This window comes from Sebastes umbrosus, chromosome 12 (genome assembly GCF_015220745.1).
Source record: "Sebastes umbrosus isolate fSebUmb1 chromosome 12, fSebUmb1.pri, whole genome shotgun sequence".
Taxonomy (NCBI): domain Eukaryota; kingdom Metazoa; phylum Chordata; class Actinopteri; order Perciformes; family Sebastidae; genus Sebastes; species Sebastes umbrosus.
Genome location: NC_051280.1, coordinates 33932159 through 33954973, shown reverse-complemented (window position 1 = coordinate 33954973; position 22815 = coordinate 33932159). Strand labels below are relative to the sequence as shown.

At 42.3% G+C, this 22815-nt stretch overlaps 1 protein-coding gene and 5 gene segments (V, D, J or C); all 6 read left to right on the top strand.

Annotated features, from left to right (window-relative positions):
- LOC119499314 overlaps positions 1-22815 on the top strand; it is an 843332-nt gene that overhangs the window by 99462 nt on the left and 721055 nt on the right. The gene's annotated exons all lie outside the window — the stretch shown is intronic.
- Positions 2170-2871, top strand: LOC119498496. The segment is given in 2 exon segments: positions 2170-2348; positions 2463-2871. Coding segments are annotated over 2 exon segments (498 nt in total).
- Positions 7006-8309, top strand: LOC119498507. The segment is given in 2 exon segments: positions 7006-7737; positions 7828-8309. Coding segments are annotated over 2 exon segments (429 nt in total).
- Positions 17229-17998, top strand: LOC119498526. The segment is given in 2 exon segments: positions 17229-17312; positions 17528-17998. Coding segments are annotated over 2 exon segments (357 nt in total).
- Positions 19725-20408, top strand: LOC119498503. The segment is given in 2 exon segments: positions 19725-19945; positions 20060-20408. Coding segments are annotated over 2 exon segments (456 nt in total).
- On the top strand, positions 20399-21624 carry LOC119498511. The segment is given in 2 exon segments: positions 20399-20626; positions 20938-21624. Coding segments are annotated over 2 exon segments (423 nt in total).

The following is a 22815-nucleotide window of genomic DNA, read 5'->3' as shown; positions in this document are numbered from 1 at the left end:
AACTGACATGAATAATACTCATTTTGCAGCCCTGGGTTCCATGAACAGCATAAATCCACAAAGTACTGAAGAACATGTTGCAGAGGGCAGAGACATCAACCTGACCTGTACATATGAGGGAGGTAATATCAACAATATCCAGTGGTACCGACAATACCAGAGATCCAGACCAGAGTTCCTGCTCTACATCACCGAGGGAGGATTGATTCATCCAACTGGTTCTGGTTTCTCAGCTCACATTAACAAAGCAGAGAAACATGTTGATCTGGAGATCATCTCAGCTAAAGTGTCACACTCTGCTGTGTACTACTGTGCTCTGCAGCCCACAGTGACAGGAAACACCTAAACTCTGTACAAAAACCTTTGGAGCAAAGACAACACAATACTCCACAACGTCCACTAGAGGGAGTCCCACTCTGTTCCACTTCAACAGGAGCTGATGATCCAGTCTACATTGTTTTATTCAACAGTAACTGGTGATAATGAGCTGTTGTGGGATATTATTTATATGAACAATAGCTCATCATAACTGAGTAGAACAGCTGATCCTCTGATATCTAATAGAGCTCAGATTAAACTCTGGAGGTCAGTAATTTAGTGAGGAACTCTCTGATATATTCATAACTGACTAAATGTGAAACTATTTAAAAAATGCCACCATCATATCGGAGTAGGGATGATATCGATAAATGGACGATCCATTAATCGTTCGTTAAGAACTCGATCAAACGGGTGAAATGTAATGGATCTCTCAAATAAAGATGTGAAATATGAACAAGGTGTAGTTACATTCTAGATATCAGTAGGATGGAGGATTATTAAAGCATGTTTCAATGACTCTCATTCACCACCAGAGGGCGCTGGGAGAGGTGGTGGAGGTGGCCACGGCGAACCCACAGGCTGAAAGCGATGAACCCGACAGAGACGCTCGGTCAACGGCGTCAGGAGCTGTGGCCGTGAGTCGGGCCTCCGCCGTGGCTCTGGCTGGCTGCGTGGACACGGAGGTTGACAACGTTTTACGGGACATTGTTCATCCTTGGATACAAAGTCGACAGACTGGTGGAAAGTCAAAGCTGGCAGACCAGAACGTCTGCATACATGCAACATCATACCATCCGACAGGATGTTTACCAGAACTGTTCAGGTCCAAGCTTCATTCACAACGTTCACATCTGAATTATTATTAATAACTTACAGAAACATTGCCTGCAGTAGTCCTTCTGTCTCTCTCTGTCGCTACGCTCATTCTCTGTAATTGTCTCAATCCTCAGTCCAAAAGTCAAAAAGATGGATGTAATCATTTCTAAAAATTCACACCATGTTTTTATCTAACCAAACATTCTGCTTCAGTCTATATTTGTTGGCGTTTAGCCTTTCAAAGCCAGTTTACTGTCCCTCATACACCTTTATTAACGGGGCGGGCTAGCAGCGATCTAACAGCACCAAGAACAAGAAGAACAGGCAGAAATCACAACACTGACAGTCGGAGAAGATTGTTAGCTTCTTGTTGCAGCGTTACATTTAGTTGTTTCTGAGCGTCTTTCTTATTAAACTAGGATATATGTTAGCGGATATTATTTAAATGAGCACACTCCTCATGTAATCTAATATTGAATATTATTCAGTGTGTTCAATATGTCTAGGCCTCTACATCTTTATATTTCAGAGACTATACAATGCTGTCAGACAATATGTAATATGTTGCTGTGGAGATAAAGCTTTGATTGAGGAAAAATAACACATTTGGTATTGTTTGGTCGACGCACAATTTGTATGTTTTTATAGTTACATTTAATTGATTGATTGTTAATGTTACCAGTGATCGATCAATGAAAGTGCTTACAATTTGCAACATTATATTGGAATAAAATATTCAATATCAGAAACACATGGTGATCGTATCTAACAGTGAGTCAATATATTAACTGTGATATTGAACTCCACTATTGACCAATCACACAATGTGAATCAAGTATCTCCATAAACTGGTCGTCATCACATACTCTTTGTAAGATTTCTTGTGGTGTACCACAGGGTTCAATCCTAGGTCCACTCAATTTACATTTATTATTATATTAATATGTGACCAATGAGCTCCTCCAGCTGGTCCAAAATACTGCTACCAGTCTATTAACCAGGAGGAAGTAGAACTGAGAGAAGGTCAAATCCAGATCTAAGAGGAGACGGAGAGATTCAGGGAGGAGCTAAGATGTTACTGAACTATAGAAGAGAGAGGAACTTCTATATTCAGCAGAGTTCAATACACAAACCATCAACATTACCTTCATTCAACATGCTCTCATTGGACTGTTATGGACTTTCTCTACTGTTTGTCACTATTCTAACAGGTACGCTAGATTCTGCTGTTTTAAAAACAACTTGAACTCCAATGTTTCATAAATGGGATTCATTTCTTCAGAGTTCTGTAACATAATAAATAACAGAGTTGTCTCTTCCTTCAGGTGTCAGCTGTGGAGAACTCACTCCAGTCAAGAATGAAGAGTCCAGTTTAGAAGACAGCACTGTTACTCTGTCCTACACATACTCTGAAAAACCAACTGGTAGTGATTATTTCTTCTGGTATCGACAATATCCAGGAAAACCACCAGAGTTCATCGTCTCACAAACTATTAAAGTGAGTGGACTGAAGATTGAAGTGGATCAGAACCAGAACCAAATCCATCTGATCATCTCCTCTGCTGCAGTGTCAGACTCTGCTGTGTACTACTGTGCTGTGAGGCCCACAGTGACAGGAAACACCAAAACTCTGTACAAAAACCTTTGGAGCAAAGACAACACAATACTCCACAACGTCCACTAGAGGGAGTCACACTCTGTTCCACTTTAAGACGATAACACAACAAATGCTCCAACAACTCAACCAACATCATCATCATCCAATAAAGCTGTTCTTTCTCTGCTGTTTCACCCTGAAAGCTCAAACTGGTTCTCACAACATGACAGTTTGATCCAGAGGACATATTACTAGACGCACAATGATCCCTGATTAGTGAAGCCTCTCTTAAAGGAGCCACATCGACATGAAAAGATCCTCAGTAATGACAGGCCTACATCTAATCTACCCTTTATCAGCAAAGATCGGACCGTACAGTGTGATCACTCAGGTCGTGGCTGATGATCGGACCGTACAGTGTGATCACTCAGGTCGTGGCTGATGATCGGACCGTACAGCGTGATCACTCAGGTCGTGGCTGATGATCGGACCGTACAGCGTGATCACTCAGGTCGTGGCTGATGATCGGACCGTACAGCGTGATCACTCAGGTCGTGGCTGATGATCGGACCATACAGCGTGATCACTCAGGTCGTGGCTGGTGATCAGACCGTACAGTGTGATCACTCAGGTCGTGGCTGATGATCGGACCATACAGTGTGATCACTCAGGTCGTGGCTGATGATCCGACCGCACAGTGTGATCACTCAGGTCGTGGCTGATGATCCGACCGTACAGTGTGATCACTCAGGTCGTGGCTGATGATCGGACCGTACAGTAGGAGCTACACAACATTTCAATATTAAGAAAATGGCTTGTTGAGAACCAACAATGTCGTTACTGAAGCTATTTTTATCTCATCTTTATATGTACTTGGACTTTATCTGCTCAGGTTGTTTAACTGTACTAAATATGCTTTATACCACTGTAGTATGTTCTGACCTGTTGTATTATTTTTATTTTTCAATTATTAGTATTCTACTCGGCTACATTTACATCTGTTTGAATGTTCAACATTGTCCCTTTTCAAATGAAAATGAAATGAAAGGATATGATAAGTAGGGATGAGATCAGGTTGTTCAGTCTGATGATGATGATGATGATGATGATGATGATGATAATGATGATGATGATGATGATAATGATGATGATGATGATGATGATGATGATGATGATGATGATGATGATAATGATGATGATGATGATGATGATGTCAACAGACCACAGCAGGAGGAAGAGCTCCACAGCTGAATATGAACAGCTTCATGTTGGCAGTGAAGAGCTGCTGTGTTCTCTTTAGTGTTCATTCACAACTAGTGAAAGTAATGCAGCTCTTTTTAGTTTGGATGATGATGTTCACGTTTCATCCTGGTAAGTCAACTTCTACCATTGAAGGCAGTTTAAAGAAATACAAATGTCCTGGTGAAATCTCTCTTTGTTCTCTTCAGGATCCTCGGAGGATTTAGTGAAACCATTTAAAGATGTAATGCCGGCGTTGGAAGGAGACAATGTGACTCTCTCCTGCAGCTATTCAGGCTCTGTACAAAACCTCTACTGGTATCAACACAAGTCCAGTTCATCTCCACAGCTTCTCATCACGGATTATTCAGAGGACACAGCAGGGTTGTCTTTTACACATGACAGAAATACTAAAGAGTTTCATCTGATCATCTCCTCTGCTGCAGTGTCAGACTCTGCTGTGTACTACTGTGCTCTGCGGCCCACAGTGACAGGAAACACCTAAACTCTGTACAAAAACCTTTGGAGCAAAGACAACACAATACTCCACAACGTCCACTAGAGGGAGTCACACTCTGTTCCACTTCAACAGGAGCTGATGATCCAGTCTAGATTGTTTCCCCTCATGAGTTCAGAAGGAAACAAAACCAGACTGGACAGAGAGTCCTTCCCTCCAGTATTTTTTTGGTGTTAAGTAATTTTTTTTTAATATATATATATATTTTTTTTTATTTTGAAGTACTTTTTTCGTATTTTCCTTTTTATAAAATATTTTTTTCGGAATTGTTTTTGTCAAATATTTCTTTTGTAGTATTTTTCCGTATTTTGTTGTATTTTTCTTTTCTTCAAATATTTTTTTGTATTTTCTTTTTCGATAAAATATTTTTTTCATATTTATTTTTTGCCAAATATTTTTTTCGGATTTTATTTTAGATGAAATAATTATTTTTGGTCAAATATTTTTTCTGATTTTTTTTGGTCAAATATTTTTTTGTATTTTGTTTTTTTGTCAAATATTTTTTTCTGATTTATTTTTGAACTAATTGATTTTTTTGTCAAGTATTTTTTGTATTTTATTTAGTCAAGTATTTTTTTCAAATAATTTTTTCACAAAGACACAAATCTGGATGTCATCACTTTATCACTAATAACTGCTCAACAATATATCTGAGTGCAAGCAACAATATCTCTGAGTTTAGTCAACAATATATCAGGAGTGAACGTGTCTCTGTGTGTGCTAATAAGCATGTACATGTGCATAGATGTGTGCGCATAACCATGTGCTCAAACATGACCAAAATCAGTCTGGGATAATATTTGACGCTGAGCTTTCTTTTCATCATCAGCTGATTTAACATAATGTTGTCTCTACTTTAGGAGGTGATCCATCCTTTAAATCATCACAGCTACCGTTCTGTAAGTCCTGTTATAAACACCAGAAAAAGAAGAAGTTCCCTCCTCCAGCTGGTCCAAAATGCTGCTACCAGTCTGTTAACCAGGAGGAAGTGGAACTGAGAGAAGGTCAAATCCAGATCTAAGAGGAGACGGAGAGATTCAGGGAGGAGCTAAGATGTTACTGAACTATAGAAGAGAGAGGAACTTCTATATTCAGCAGAGTTCAATACACAAACCATCAACATTACCTTCATTCAACATGCTCTCATTGGACTGTTATGGACTTTCTCTACTGTTTGTCACTATTCTAACAGGTACGCTAGATTCTGCTGTTTTAAAAACAACTTGAACTCCAATGTTTCATAAATGGGATTCATTTCTTCAGAGTTCTGCAACATAATAAATAACAGAGTTGTCTCTTCCTTCAGGTGTCAGCTGTGAAGAACTCACTACAGTCAATAATGAAGAGTCCAGTTTAGAAGACAGCACTGTGACTCTGTCCTACACATACTCTAAACTGAAACCTAGTGATGAGTTTTACTGGTATCGACAACATCCAGGAAAACCACCAGAGTTCATCATCTCCCATTTAGGAACTGGAAGTATAATTAATCATCCAATCCCTGAACTGAAGATTAAAGTGGATCAGAACCAGAAGCAAATCCATCTGAACATCTCCTCTGCTGCAGTGTCAGACTCTGCTGTGTACTACTGTGCTGTGAGGCCCACAGTGACAGGAAACACCAAAACTCTGTACAAAAACCTTTGGAGCAAAGACAACACAATACTCCACAACGTCCACTAGAGGGCCACATTATCCAGTAGGAGGTGCACTACTCGTGCACTGTGTTCAACCATTCAGTCAATCACAAGTGCTGCTGTGAAGAGAACAATTGTTAGACTGAATGTTGAACATCAGCTAGTTTCTCCTGTTGATTTAAACCTTGTTGTAGAGATGGAACATTGGCTGTGGATTATTCTTGCTGCTCTTTTCTTTGGTAAGATACAAACAACTCCATGTTGTGATTCTTTTCTCCAGGTTGATAGAAAGTGGAGTGTTTGTGTCCACAGAGTAACACTGTCCAGTTGTCTTCTCCTCTCAGCCTCATCAACAATCAGTCAGTCTAATGGCTTCATTTTCTCTACTTTTTCCAGGACTAATAGCTGGAGACCAAATCTCTCCTGTAGAAGATGAGCTCAGTAAAAGAGAAGGAGAATCTGTCTCACTCAGATGTGACTATGAGACAACTTCACAACGTGTTTACCTTCATTGGTACAGACATCATGGTGACCATCAGGCTCCTCAGTTTATACTCTGGAAAGGAGCAAGAAGAAACACAGATGAGTATATTCCTGATAAACGATATCAATGTGAAACAGGGTTCAACTCAACTGAAGTGACCATTAGCAGACTAACCCTGGCAGACACAGCTCTCTACTACTGTGCTCTAGAAACACAGTGATACAAAGTGGAGAAGAGGCTGTACAAAAAGCTCAACACAGATATGGGACTACTCTTCAGAGAGGAGGGAAGTGGTATTCAAACCACAGCTTCATATCAGATGGATTCTGATCAGAGTCACTGTGGTTACAGCTGCTAATGAAACACTGGGGGGGGGGGGGGGATCCACATGAGCAGCAAATCCACATCAGGGACCAACCAAACACAACCCACCATGACAAGAGAGAGACTGATTCAGTCCTCTTGGTACCCTGTGGGTCATTAGGTCACCATGAGCTCCTTCCATTCTTCACTATCCTCTGAAAGCTGCAGATACACCCCAAATAGACCCTGAGACACTAACTACTACAACTCTACCATGAATAGTGATATCTGGAGACAGAGTCACACATTAACAGCTCCACTTTTTACCAAGTCAACAATCAGTTGTTTCCACAACAACTGCAGCATCTTTGAATGTGACGTCTCACGGCTGCAGACGACCAAAAGATACCAAACTGTCCATTTACATTGAAGAGAAGAAGCAGTGTGAAGAGAGCAGAAAGAGTCACATGTTGATCACATGTTCATCCTCAGTTTACTGTCAGTCTTTGTGATCACAGATATTAAAGCAGCTTTTCTCTGTTGTGGAACAAAGTGAATGTAAAACAGGACACATGTCTCCTGAAACGTCCAATGATGAGTCCACACAACAGCGTCAGCAGTAGGAAAGGAGAGAGGCCCAAAGTGTGTTAGTGTTGTGTTGGGGCTGTGAATGAGCCCTGTCACTGTGATCAGCTTCCTCCTTCTAATCCACCAACTCAGTGTTGATGAAGACTACACAGAGAGATCACAGCCTTCTTTAGACTCAACACTGCACACATGACGCCTCTGTTCATCTCAGTGCTGCTGGCTGCTACGAGCCTCGGTAGGAACACAACTGTCTTTCTTTGCTATCCGTCCAACATTGACATGATTCTTTAACGGCACACTGATACTGTTTGTTGCTGTTTGACAGAATGCAGAGCGCAAAAAGACAACGTGCTGCAACCAGAAGGAGATGAGACTGCTGCTGAAGGAGAGGCAGTAACACTTGGCTGTCAATATAACAGCACTTCATCTAATCACTATCTGTTCTGGTACAAACAGGATGGAAACAACAGCCCCAAATTCATCCTGAGCCGCTTTAAGGTCGGCTCGGGGAAAACAGAGGACCAGGAGAGATTTTCATCCACACTGAATTCAGACTTAAGATCAGTTCCTCTGAGGATCCAGAATCTTCAGCTGTCAGACTCTGCTGTGTACTACTGTGCTCTGCAGCCCACAGTGACAGGAAACACCAAAACTCTGTACAAAAACCTTTGGAGCAAAGACAACACAATACTCCACAACGTCCACTAGAGGGAGTCACACTCTGTTCCACTCCAACAGGAGCTGATGATCCAGTCTAGATTGTTTCTCCTCATGAGTTCAGAAGGAAACAAAACCAGACTGGACAGAGGGTCCTTCTCTACACTATTTTTTTGTTTCAAGTAATTTTTTTTTAACAAGAATTTCTTTTTTTTTGTGTCAAGTATTTTTTTTGTATTATTTTTTGTCAAGTATTGCCCTCTCTTGAGGAACTTTACACCGCCCGCTGCTTCCGCAGAGCAGCCGGCATCCTGAAGGACCCTTCCCACCCTGGACATCAGCTGTTGGAACTTCTGCCCTCTGGTAGACGGTTCAGGTCCATCACATCACGGACTAATAGACTCAAGAACAGCTTCTACCCTAGCGTCATACGTGAGCTGAAATCTGCCAGACACTCACATAGAACTGAACGGAATGGAACTGATTTAAACACTGTCAGATTCTTGTCAGAAAACAGAACCCTTACTCAGCTTATTACATGTTTTCATCCTATCGCACTTTATATTCAGATACATTATTTCTTGTAATTTATCAACTACTGATACATGTGCAATATGTGCTCTTATTACTGTGCAATAACTCACTGCCTTGATTGTACTGTATACTGCCTTGACCATATTGTAATTGTATTGTCTGTATTGTATCATAGGTCAACATTTCTAGTTGAAGAGACATATATTTACTTATTTTATTAAGTAGTAAGATCCTAGATGGCGCTAACCACGGCTGCCTCGGCGAATTGGTGCGCTCTGTTTTTCTTGTTTTTTTGTATTTCTTTTGTTTTTTGTGAAAGTTCACGGATTGTTTTCTCTAGAGAAGACATCCTGAACCTCAGGGAATCCACCCCAGCAGATATTTTTCCCACATTTCTGGCTCCTTCAGCGGATTTAATGCACCTTTTACTTGGTGCTGTGGCCCTCGGCTGAGCGATTAAGCGCAGGAGGGGAAAGCGCTCTGGAGTGCTGAATCGCTTCAGACAGAGAGTACTGAAAACTCCGCTGCCTGCGATATTCCTCTCCAACATGTGCTCACTGTGCAACAAAGTGGACGAGTTGCTGCTGATGGTGAGAAACAACAGAGACTTTTCCCTCTCTTCAGCCTTGTGTTTTACTGAGTCATGGTTGTGTGGAACTATACCGGACTCTGCGCTGCAGCTTCCCGGCTTCCAGCTGTTTCGAGCCGACTGCGACCCGGAGCTATCACACAAGTCAAAAGGAGGGGGAATATGTTTCTATGTTAACGACGGCTGGTGCAAGGACGTGACAGTGCTTCTGCGGACATGTTCTCCGGATCTGGAATCCTTTTTTATCAATTGCAAACCATTTTATTCGCCCCGTGAATTCTCCTCCTTCATTCTGGTCGGTGTTTACATCCCGCCACAGGCTCATGTGGAGCTCGCGCAGCGGCTGCTTGCCGACCAGATATGGGAGGTGGAGAGAAAAAACCCGGACTCTCTTGTTATCGTTCTTGGGGACTTTAACAAAGGGAACTTATCACAAGAACTCCCAAAATATAAACAGTTTATTAAATGTCCGACCAGAGAGGAGAACACGCTGGACAAGTGCTACTGCAACATCAGTAAGGCATATCACGCCGTTCCCCGCGCTGCGCTGGGAAACTCCGACCACGTCTTGGTCCACCTCATCCCCTCTTACAGGCAGAGGGTCAAACTGGCTAGACCGGTTGTGAGGACGACCAAGAAGTGGAGCAGCGAGGTGGTGGAGGATCTGCGTGAGTGCCTGGACTGTACGGACTGGGAGATGTTTAGGACCGCCACTGACAGTCTGGACGAGTATGCAGAGGCTGTGACGTCGTATATCAGCTTCTGTGAGGACAGCTGTATACCGACGCGCACCAGGGTTCACTATAACAACGAGAAGCCCTGGTTCACAGCCAAACTCAAACAGCTTCGTTTGGTTAAGGAAGAGCCATTTAGGAGTGGTGACAGGGAGGGCTTTAAAGAGGTTAAATACGCATTTGGCAAGGCGGTGAGGGAGGCCAAATGGCAGTATTCAGAGAAACTACAGGAGCAGTTCTCAGCCAACGACTCAGCCTCAGTCTGGAAAGGGCTGAGGCAGATCACAAACTATAAGCCCAAACCGTCCCACTCCACGAATGACCTCCGACTGGCAAATGAGCTGAATGAGTTCTACTGCAGATTCGACAGACAAAGTACCAGTCCTGACTACATCTCCTCTCCCCCCAGCCATCAGCCACCAGCAGTTAACACTGTTAACACCAGCCCCCCCCAGCTTTCTCCACAAGCACCCAGCCTGTGCACACCCCTCCCCCCCTTCACACCTCTGTCCATCAAAGAGGGGGAAGTCAACAGGCTCTTCAAAGGACAAAACCCCCGCAAGGCAGCCGGCCCAGACGCTGTCTCACCTGCAACCCTGAAACACTGTGCAGACCAGTTGTCTCCAGTATTTACAGGGATTTTCAACACATCACTGGAAAGCTGCAGGGTGCCGGCCTGCTTCAAAGCCTCCACCATCATCCCGGTCCCCAAGAAGCCAAGGATCACAGGTCTTCAGGACTACAGACCCGTCGCCCTGACCTCCGTTATAATGAAGACCTTTGAACGCCTTGTGCTCCACCACCTAAAGACTATCACCAACCCCCTGCTGGACCCACTGCAGTTCGCCTACAGACCTAACAGATCTGTAGACGACGCAGTAAATTTAGCCCTCCACTACATCCTCCAGCACCTGGACTCCCCTGGCTCCTATGCCAGGATCCTGTTTGTGGACTTCAGCTCCGCATTCAACACCATCAGCCCAGCTCTGCTACAGGACAAGCTTTCCCTGCTGAGCGTGCCTGACTCCACCTGCAGGTGGATCACAGACTTTCTATCTGACAGGAGTCAGCACGTAAGGCTGGGGAAGCAAGTCTCCGACACCCTGACTATCAGCACCGGTGCCCCCCAAGACTGCGTTCTCTCCCCACTGCTCTTCTCCCTGTACACCAACGGCTGCACCTCCAGACACCAATCTGTCAGGCTCCTTAAGTTTGCAGACGACACCACCCTCATCGGCCTCATCTCCGAGGGTGATGAGTCTGCCTACAGATGGGAGGTTGACCATCTGGCATCCTGGTGCAGCCAGAACCACATGGAGCTGAACGCCCTGAAGACAGTGGAGATGACAGTGGACTTCAGGAGGAACTCAGCCCCGCTCCCCCCCCTCATCCTGCGCGGCTCCCCAGTTAACACGGTGGAGTCGTTCCGTTTCCTGGGCACGACCATCGCCCGGGACCTCAAGTGGGACCTAAACATCAGCTCCCTCATCAGTAAGGCCCAGCAGAGGATGTACTTCCTGAGGCAGTTGAAGAAATTCAACCTGCCACAGACCATGATGGTGCACTTCTACTCGGCCATCATCGAGTCCATCCTCACCTCCTCCATCACCGTCTGGTTCGCCGCTGCCACCGCCAAGGACAAGGCCAGGCTGCAGCGGGTCATCCTTGCTGCAGAGAAGGCCAACCTTCCCTCCCTCCAGGAGCTGTACACCTCCAGGACCTGAAGGAGGGCAGGGAAGATTGTGGCCGACCCCTCCCATCCTGGACACCATCTATTTCAGACTTTACCATCTGGCAGGAGGTTAAGGTCCATCAGGACCAAAACCTCACGCCACAAAAACAGTTTTTTCCCCATGGCAGTGGGGCTCTCCAACAGCCCCTCTTCCCCCCAACAGCCCCTCCTCCCCCCAACAGCCCCTCCTCCCCCCTGTGACTGTCTCTCCCTCACACACACACTACTGCCCCCCCCCCAACCCTCTACCCCGACACTGACTCTCCCCCTCTCTCATACACTCTCAATACCACCCCCTACAGTATCCCTCTCTCTCCCTCTCTCTCCCTCTGATACCTGATTGTTTTGTTTGCACACCGGCAATATTTGCACTATCTGATTATATCATGTTTGTTTTTATAGCTTATTTTGTAAATTGTACATTTTTATTCTTATTTTATTCTAACGTTTTATCTATTTCTTTGTTATTATACTATTTGTCTCGCACCAGCCAAAGAAAATTCCTCGTGTATACCCCTTACACCTGGCAATAAACACCTTTCTGATTCTGATTCTGATTCTGATTCTGATTCTGATTCTAGTTTAGGTTAAGCTTGTATTGGACAAAGGTTTTATCTTATCTTTTATACTATATATTATGTGTGATTGCACAATCAGGACTGCTTCACATTTCGCTGTACTCTGTGTAGTGTCAATAAAGGAATCTTGAATCTTCAGCTAAGGTCAAATGACATTATTCAGACAGTACATTACAGTTTCTAGTTGATCAGTTTCCCAGAAGCACACGTCTTCTGGACGTCCAAATAATGTGAATGGATTGAACGCTGATGGAAGAGTTCTCTGGCCACACCCACTGAGGTTTAACCCTCCTATTGTCTTCCCTTCGACCATGCAACTTTTGTCCTCCCGGGTCAAAATTTTACACTTATTTTTAGAATTTATGGTCAATAAATCAAATTTTTATGAAAATATACCTATTTTTTTAATTTTAAAAAAGCAGAATTTTGACTATAGTTATTATCAGAGTAACATAATGTTGATGGATTATCACAGGCTGGTATATGTCAAAGTTTAGAAAAAAAATTTTTTTGAAACCATTTCAATTTTTTGAATGGCAGCAAATAGTGACACCTATTGTCCTCCCGGGTCAAAATTGACCCGGTCTGGTTTGACTGTTTATAAAGCATAAACTATAAATTATCACCCAATTTTGTGTTTCACCTTTTTGGCCAACTTCATTCCAACTTGTTACCGCAAGTTTTACACTTTTTTTTTTAAATTAGGGTTAATAAACCTAATTTCCGTGAAATTTTACCTATTTTTTGAGTAAAAATAAGCAGAAATTATGACTATAGTTATTATCAGAGTAACATAATGTTGATGGATTATCACAGGCTGGTATATGTCAAAGTTTAGTCAAAAAATTTTTTTGAAACCATTTCAATTTTTTGAATGGCAGCAAATAGTGACACCTATTGTCCTCCCGGGTCAAATTTGACCCGGTCTGGTTTGACTGTTTATGAAGCATAAACTATAAATTATCAGCCAATTTTGTGTTACACCTTTTTAGCCAACTTCATTCCAACTCATTACCACGAGTTTTACACTTTTTTTTTTAATTTATGGTCAATAAATCTAATTTATAGGAAATTATACCTAATTTTTGAGTAAAAAGACCCAGAAATTATGAATTATTTGGACTTTACTCAAAATTGTAGGAACATATTTTGATGGATTATCACAGACTGGTATATGTCAAAGATTAGTCAGAATGTTATAAATATTATAATATTCAATGACAGCACATAATGACACCTTTTTAGCCAACTTCATTTCAACTCATAACCACAAGTTTTACAGCTCTTTTTGGAATGTATGGTCAATAAGCCTCATTTACATGAAATTATACCACCTGTTTTTGAGTAAGATAAGCAGAAATTTAGTTATTTTGGATTATCACAGACTGGTATCTGTATGGAGTGTTGATTCTGCATGTAAACAGAAATTAACGCTACGCTTCCGCAAGATGCAATATGCACATGAACAGTAGGGGCAGTGTAGGGGCAGTATGGTGATGTCTGTGACAGGGTCAGGGGTCAGTAGGCACGTCAGCAGTGACAACAATGGCAGAAAGTTTTGAAGACAAGCTAATAGACCAAGTCCACAATGACCTGCATCTGTACAATGTGTCATTACTGCTGCACAGTAGCAATTATGCTTGTCAAAATAGCTGGCGACTGATCGGTACCATTTTAGTGAAGTCGCGGTGCAGAACTCCTTCGTTACACCAGACAAACTCAGTGATGGAAGCTGGTAGACACTGCGAAAGTCTACAGAATACAGCAGCAGAAAGTGAAAGCAGAGTGAAAGTGCCAGCAGACAATTTATTTCTGTCCATTGACTGCTGTTGTCCTACATGTTGTCCTCCATAGCTCTCTGCTAGCAGCAGCATGGATTCTGCCCAGCACTTCCACATTTTCAAATCCAATTTGGGAGGCCAGAACGTCCGGCCTGAGACGCATCTGTAGAAATCTGTTTGGAATCGCAGTTTCAAATTTGCATTTCATATGTTTATTTTGCTGTCCAAACTTTCTAAAATCAATCTGGATACAATCTGGATATGTATTATTATTATGTATGTATATATCACAAAATGGATTTGGGCTGGCAGCCTGAACAAGGCCATGGTGGGACCGGTACATCCAAGATGTGATAAGAACAGGTTTACACAGCTTTAGCTTTGAAGTTGTGCTGGAAAGCACAATAATGATACATTCAGTTTGTGTGTGTGGCATGTGTGCATGCGTGCATGCGTGCGCATGTGTGTTTTTGCGTGGCATGATTTTGTGTTGTCTGGAAGCTCTGGTTCCGATGTAGGAAAAAGTTTGATAAAATCAGGTTTACACACCTGTAGCTTTGAAGATGTGTGTGCGTGTATGCGTGTGTGCGTGCGTGTGTGTGTGTATGTGTGTGTGTGTGTGTGTGTGTGTGTGTGTGTGTGTGTGTGGTTGTGCGCGTGTGGTTGTTCGTGTGTGTGTGCTCGTGGGTGTGTGTATATGTGTTCATCTGCTGGAAATGTACAATGCCCATTATAGAGTATGGGTGAGTATTGCTGCTGTGCCTGTGTGTGTGTGTGTGTGTGTGCGTGAGAGTGCGTGTGTACACGTACGTGTGGGTGCGTCCATGTGTTTGTGCATGTGCGTGGTTGTGTGCACGTGTGTGTGTGTATTCATGTGCTGGAAAACACAATAACGTGTTGGTAGATGAGTAATGCAGCTGTGTGTGTGTGTGTGTGTGAGTGCGTGTGTGTGCGTGTGTGAGTAAGTGTGTGTGTTGTGTGTGTATGTGCGTGCATATCTGAGGTCTTTGTGTGTGTGTGGTTGTGCGCGTGTGGTTGTTCGTGTGTGTGCGCGTGTGTGTGTGTGTGTTCATCTGCTGGAAATGAACAATGCCCACTATAGAGTATGGGTGAGTATTGCTGCTGCTGTGTCTGTGTGTGTGTGTGCGTGATAGTGTGTGTGTGTACACATACGTGTGGGTGCGTCCATGTGTTTGTGCATGTGCCTGGTTGTGTGCACGTGTGTGTGTGTGTGTATTCATGTGCTGGAAAACACAATAATGTGTTGGTAGATGAGTAATGCAACTGTGTGTGTGTGTGTGTGTGTGTGTGTGTGTGTGCGTGTGTGAGTAAGTGTGTGTGTTGTGTGTGTATGCGCGTGCATATCTGAAGTGTTTGTGTGTGTGTGGTTGTGTGCGTGTGGTAGTTTGTGTGTGTGCGCGTGTGTGTGTGTTCATCTGCTGGAAATGTACAATGCCCACTATAGAGTATGGGTGACTATTGCTGCTGCTGTGTCTGTGTGTGTGTATGTGTGTGCGCAATTGTGTGTGTGTACACATGCCTGTGGGTGCGTCCAAGTGTGTGTGTATGTGCGTGGTTTTGTGCAAGTGTGTTTGTGTGTATTTATGTGCTGGAAAACACAATAATGTGTGAGTACATGAGTAATGCGGCTGTGTGTGTGTGTGTGTGTGTGTGTGTGTATGCACGTGCGTATCTGAGGGGTGTGTGAGGTGTGTTTGAGGTGTGTGTATGTGTGTGGTTGTGCATCTGTGTGTTTATTTACTGAAAAACACAATAGTGTGACACATTGCACCACCGGGTCAAAATTGACCCGGGAAGACAACAGGTGTTACAAAATTGAATAAATTACCCATAATGCAACGAAAATAGTCGTCATTAATTTTTTTTGCAAAGACTATAGAAGGGAACCACCCATGTAATTTTGGGGCAATTACGTGAAAGAAATCCATATTTATGATAAAATGAAGTTTGAAAATGGGTCAAATTTGACCCAAGGACAACAGGAGGTTTAACTCAACCAATGAGATTCTTTGTGTCTCCAGAGCAGAAATGTTTGAGGAACTAAAAGCCCAGTCAGCTTGATGTTAAGGAGAAGGGCTGTGCAGCAGAGAGGCTGTTTACCGTAATTTCCGGACTATATAGCGCACCTGATTATAAGCCTCACCCAGTACATTTTTAAAGGAAAAAACATTTTGTACATACATAAGCCGCACCTGTCTATAAGCCGCAGGTGCCCACATTGTAACATGAGATATTTACAAAGAAAGACGGTACACAGAAAGAGTTTTCAAAGTTTTAATAACATACCTTAACTTTTCTTAAGGCACAGCAGCAGCAACACGGCAGTAACACAGCACTAACAGGGCTGGTTAAAAAAACATAAAAGTCACTTATGACTTTTAGCCGTCTTCATCTTCCTCCTGTGCACTGAAACCATGGAAGTCTTCCTCCTCAGTGTCGGATTTGAATAGCCTCAGATATACTTCGCCACACACTTTCTCAGTCTCTCTTTCGTTGTCGCTTTCAGTGTCACTCTCATCCTGAGGCAAATTCACTCCTGAGCTTGTGCTGTCCTCTCCGTCACGCAGCAGACCGGCTTTTCGAAACCCGTTGGTGATGGTGGATTTTTTCACACTGCTCCACGCTGACAGGATCCACTGGCAGACTTGTGCAAAAGTTGCTCTTCGCATGCGGCCAGTTTTGGTAAACGATTTCTCGCCGCTGGTCATCCAAGCCTCCCATTCAACTCGGAGTGCCACTTTAAATGCACGATTCACACTAATGTCAAGTGGCTGCAAATACTTTGTTGTGCCCCCAGGAATCACAGCTGGAATGGAGTTTGTCCTCTTGATGGCTGCTTTCACAGAATCTGTAATATGGGCCCTCATGCTGTCCAAAACGAGTAATGCTTTTTTTCTATGAAAAAATCCTCCCGGTCGACACATATATTCCACCTGTCTCACTCTTACCTTTTCTGCTCGAGCGCCCCTGGCGGCCGTTAGAAAAATGTATAAATTGGCCGCATCATTGCATAAGCCGCAGGGTTGAAAGCGTGTGACAAAAGTCGCGGCTTATAGTCCGGAAATTACGGTAGTTCTTTCATTCTACTGCAGTAGAACAACATCGCTCATCTGCTGTCTGTTTGGCTTTAACAACTCCAAAGACATGTTGCTTTACCTCTTTTTACTCTTCTTTACCTTTATAGGTGAGTGTTAGAACAGAGATCAACGTCTCATTGAACCTGCTGGATTAACCACACATTTCACTACTACAGCTTTATCTGAGGAAGGGAACACTTTATAGGATAGAAAAAAACATTTGGTGGTGTTTTATCTCTAAATGATCAGAGAGGACAGAAAAAGTCTCTTGATGTCACAATCTCTTGCAGACTAACTGACATGAATAATACTCATTTTGCAGCCCAGGGTTCCATGGACAGCATAAATCCACAAAGTACTGAAGAACATGTTGCAGAGGGCAGAGACATCAACCTGACCTGTAAATATGAGGGAGGTAATATCAACAATATCCAGTGGTACCGACAATACCAGAGATCCAGACCAGAGTTCCTGCTCTACATCACCGAGGGAGGATTGATTCATCCAACTGGTTCTGGTTTCTCAGCTCACATTAACAAAGCAGAGAAACATGTTGATCTGGAGATCATCTCAGCTAAAGTGTCACACTCTGCTGTGTACTACTGTGCTCTGCAGCCCACAGTGACAGGAAACACCTAAACTCTGTACAAAAACCTTTGGAGCAAAGACAACACAATACTCCACAACGTCCACTAGAGGGAGTCACACTCTGTTCCACTTCAACAGGAGCTGATGATCCAGTCTAGATTGTTTCCCCTCATGAGTCAGTTGTGATGAAGACCTTTAGAGATGAAACTTATCTGAATATGAGTCTATTCCTGACTGCACAGGTGGCTTCATGACAGAGAACTGTTTGATTCTAGCTGTGAACATCAGACCAAACACAACTCACTAAACTCTTTCATACTGAACATTCAGTTACAACATTTCACCTCCGTCAACATGGAAAAACTGGCTGCTATAACTGCTCAACAATATATCTGAGTGCAAGCAACAACATATCTGAGTGCAAGCAACAATATCCCTGAGTTTAAGCAACAATATATCTGAGTGCAACCAACAATATCTCTGTGTTTAAGTGACAATAAATCTGAGCATAAGGAACAATATATCTTAGTAAAAGCAACAACATATCTGAGTTTAAGCGATAAGATATCTGAGTGCAACCAACAATATCTCTGAGTGCAAGAAACAATATATCTGAGTTTAAGCAACAATATATCTGAGTGCAACCAACAATATCTCTGTGTTTAAGCGACAATAAATCTGAGCATAAGGAACAATATATCTGAGTGCAAGCAACTATATCTGAGTGCAAACAACAATATATCTGAGTGAAAGCAACAATACCTCTGAGTTTAAGCAATAATATATCAGAGTGTAAGAAACAGTATCTCTGAGTTTAAGCAACAATATATCTGAGTGCAACCAACAATATCTCTGTGTTTAAGCGACAATAAATCTGAGCGTAAGGAACAATATATCTGAGTGCAAGCAACTATATCTGAGTGCAAACAACAATATATCTGAGTGAAAGCAACAATACCTCTGAGTTTAAGCAATAATATATCAGAGTGTAAGAAACAGTATCTCTGAGTTTAAGCAACATTATATCTGAGTGCAAGAGACAATATATCTGAGTTTAAGTAAAAATATATCTGAGCGTAAGGAACAATATATCTGAGTTTAAGCAACAATATATCTGAGTGCAAGCAACAATATATCTAAGTTTAAGCAACACGATCTCTGAGTTTAAACAACAATATATCTGAATGCAAGCAACAATATATCTGAGTGCAAGTAAAAATATATCAGAGTGCAAGCAACAATTCCACATAGACATCAGTTTGATCAGGTAACAGGATCTTTAGAGAACTGGGTGATATCCCAGAGTTCAACAGTTATGAATCTTGGTGTTACGTTCCATTCAACTCTTTCTGTTGATCAGTACATTAAAGACATCACAAAGATCGCCTTCTTTCACCTACGCAACATCTCTACCATCAGGTCTTCTTTATCCATGGCTGATGCAGAGGTCCTAATTCACACCTTTGTATCATCCAGACTGGACTATTGTAATGTTTTGCTATCAGGTCTGCCTCGTTCTAGTACTAGAAGTCTTCAAACTAAAACTAGAAAATGGGACCATATTACACCAGTTTAGGCTTCATTACACTGGCTCCCGATCCACGTCAGATCAGACTTTAAGGTGCTTCTGATGACCAAGAATATATTAAATGGGCACGCTCCTTCCTACCTGTCTGATCTACTTCAACCTGATACTCCCATCAGGACTCTCCTTTCTCAGAATACAGGGCTCCTGTCTGTCCACAGAGTTAAAAAGAAGTCAGCAGGCCAAAGGGCCTTTTCTTATCGAGCCCCTTTCCTCTGGAATAACCTCCCTATGGACATCAGACAGTCTAAATCTGTGGAGGTCTTTAAATCCAGACTCAAAACCCATCGTTTTGACCTAACTTTCTATTAGTTAGTTATTCTTTTATTATCCGTCTGCTACCAGTCTGTTAACCAGGAGGAAGTGGAACTGAGAGAAGGTCAAATCCAGATCTAAGAGGAGACGGAGAGATTCAGGGAGGAGCTAAGATGTTACTGAACTATAGAAGAGAGAGGAACTTCTATATTCAGCAGAGTTCAATACACAAACCATCAACATTACCTTCATTCAACATGCTCTCATTGGACTGTTATGGACTTTCTCTACTGTTTGTCACTATTCTAACAGGTACGCTAGATTCTGCTGTTTTAAAAACAACTTGAACTCCAATGTTTCATAAATGGGATTCATTTCTTCAGAGTTCTGTAACATAATAAATAACAGAGTTGTCTCTTCCTTCAGGTGTCAGCTGTGAAGAACTCACTACAGTCAAGAATGAAGAGTCTAGTTTAGAAGACAGCACTGTTACTCTGTCCTACACATACTCTAAACAACCAACTGGTAGTGATTATTTCTTCTGGTATCGACAATATCCAGGAAAACCACCAGAGTTCATCGTCTCACACTCTTCTTCAGGAGAAGTAGGAACTTTTAAAATCCCTGGAATGGAGATTGAAGTGGATCAGAAGCAAATCAATCTGAACATCTCCTCTGCTGCAGTGTCAGACTCTGCTGTGTACTACTGTGCTGTGAAGCCCACAGTGACAGGAAACACCTAAACTCTGTACAAAAACCTTTGGAGCAAAGACAACACAATACTCCACAACGTCCACTAGAGGGCCACATTATCCAGTAGGAGGTGCACTACTCGTGCACTGTGTTCAACCATTCAGTCAATCACAAGTGCTGCTGTGAAGAGAACAATTGTCAGACTGAATGTTGAACATCAGCTAGTTTCTCCTGTTGATTTAAACCTTGTTGTAGAGATGGAACATTGGCTGTGGATTATTCTTGCTGCTCTTTTCTTTGGTAAGATACAAACAACTCCATGTTTCCTCTCTCAACACTTTTCACTAGTAACTGAGCTGTGAGTGCTTTTAATGTTCATTATACAGAGAAGCAACAACACATCATTTCTGTTGCTATCTAGTAGCTTCTAAAGAACTCCTTCTATGGTTTAATGTGACATCAGACAGCAGTCAGTGAAAATCCAGACTATTCTAAATGTCTCTGATTGTGACTCTGTGGCTAGGTAACTCTTTAAACCTACTGATTGTTCTCCTTTAATCAATCATCTTTATTCATTCATCTCTTCCTCTGCATGTTCTCTTCTTCCCCAGAGTGTAAAGGAGAAGACAGAGTTACCCAGACAACAGGAGATGTCATCGCTACTGAAGGACACACACTCACACTGGAATGTACATTTGAGACAAGTGACCCAAGTCCTACTTTGTTCTGGTACAAACAGGAAGTTCAGGATTCCCCAAAGTACATGCTGAAAAGTTTCTCAAACAACGTAGATAAAGCTCCAGAGTTCCAGAAAGAAAGATTTGATGCTAGAATCAACAAGACATCAGTTCCTCTGAGGATCCAGAAGCTTCAGCTGTCAGACTCTGCTGTGTACTACTGTGCTCTGCAGCCCACAGTGACAGGAAACACCAAAACTCTGTACAAAAACCTTTGGAGCAAAGACAACACAATACTCCACAACGTCCACTAGAGGGAGTCACACTCTGTTCCACTTCAACAGGAGCTGATGATCCAGTCTACATTGTTTTATTCAACAGTAACTGGTGATAATGAGCTGTTGTGGGATATTATTTATATGAACAATAGCTCATCATAACTGAGTAGAAAAGCTGATCCTCTGATATCTAATAGAGCTCAGATTAAACTCTGGAGGTCAGTAATTTAGTGAGGAACTCTCTGATATATTCATAACTGACTAAATGTGAAACTATTTAAAAAATGCCACCATCATATCGGAGTAGGGATGATATCGATTAATGGACGATCCATTAATCGGTCGTTAAGAAGTCGATCAAACGGGTGAAATGTAATGGATCTATCAAATAAAGATGTGAAATATGAACAAGGTGTAGTTACATTCTAGATATCAGTAGGATGGAAGATTATTAAAGCATGTTTTAATGACTCTCATTCACCACCAGAGGGCGCTGGGAGAGGTGGTGGAGGTGGCCACGGCGAACCCACAGGCTGAAGGCGATGAACCCGACAGAGATGCTCGGTCAACGGCGTTGGGAACTGCGGCCGTGAGTCGGGCCTCCGCCGTGGCTCAGGCTGGCTGCGTGGACACGGAGGTTGACAACTTTTTATGTGACATTGTTCATCCTTGGATACAAAGTCGACAGACTGGTGGAAAGTCAAAGCTGGCAGACCAGAACGTCTGCATACATGCAACATCATACCATCCGACAGGATGTTTACCAGAACTGTACAGGTCCAAACTTCATTCACAACGTTCACATCTGAATTATTATTAATAACTTACAGAAACATTGCGTGCAGTAGTCCTTCTGTCTCTCTCTGTCGCTACGCTCATTCTCTGTAATTGTCTCAATCCTCAGACCAAAAGTCAAAAAGATGGATGTAATCATTTCTAAAAATTCACACCATGTTTTTATCTAACCAAACATTCTGCTTCAGTGTATATTTGTTGGCGTTTAGCCTTTCAAAGCCAGTTTACTGTCCCTCATACACCTTTATTAACGGGGCGGTCTAGCAGCGATCTAACAGCAACAAGAACAAGAAGAACAGACAGAAATCACAACACTGACAGTCGGAGAAGATTGTTAGCTTCTTGTTGCAGCGTTACATTTAGTTGTTTCTGAGCGTCTTTCTTAATAATCTAGGATATATGTTAGCGGATATTATTTTAATGAGCACACTCCTCATGTAATCTAATATTGAATATTATTCAGTGTGTTCAATATGTCTAGGCTTCTACATCTTTATATTTCAGAGACTATACAATGCTGTCAGACAATATGTAATATGTTGCTGTGGAAATAAAGCTTTGATTGAGGAAAAATAACACATTTGGTATTGTTTGGTCGACGCACAATTTGTATATTTTTATAGTTACATTTAATTGATTGATCGTTAATGTTACCAGTGATCGATCAATGAAAGTGCTTACAATTTGCAACATTATATTAGAATAAAATATTCAATATCAGAAACACATGGTGATCGTA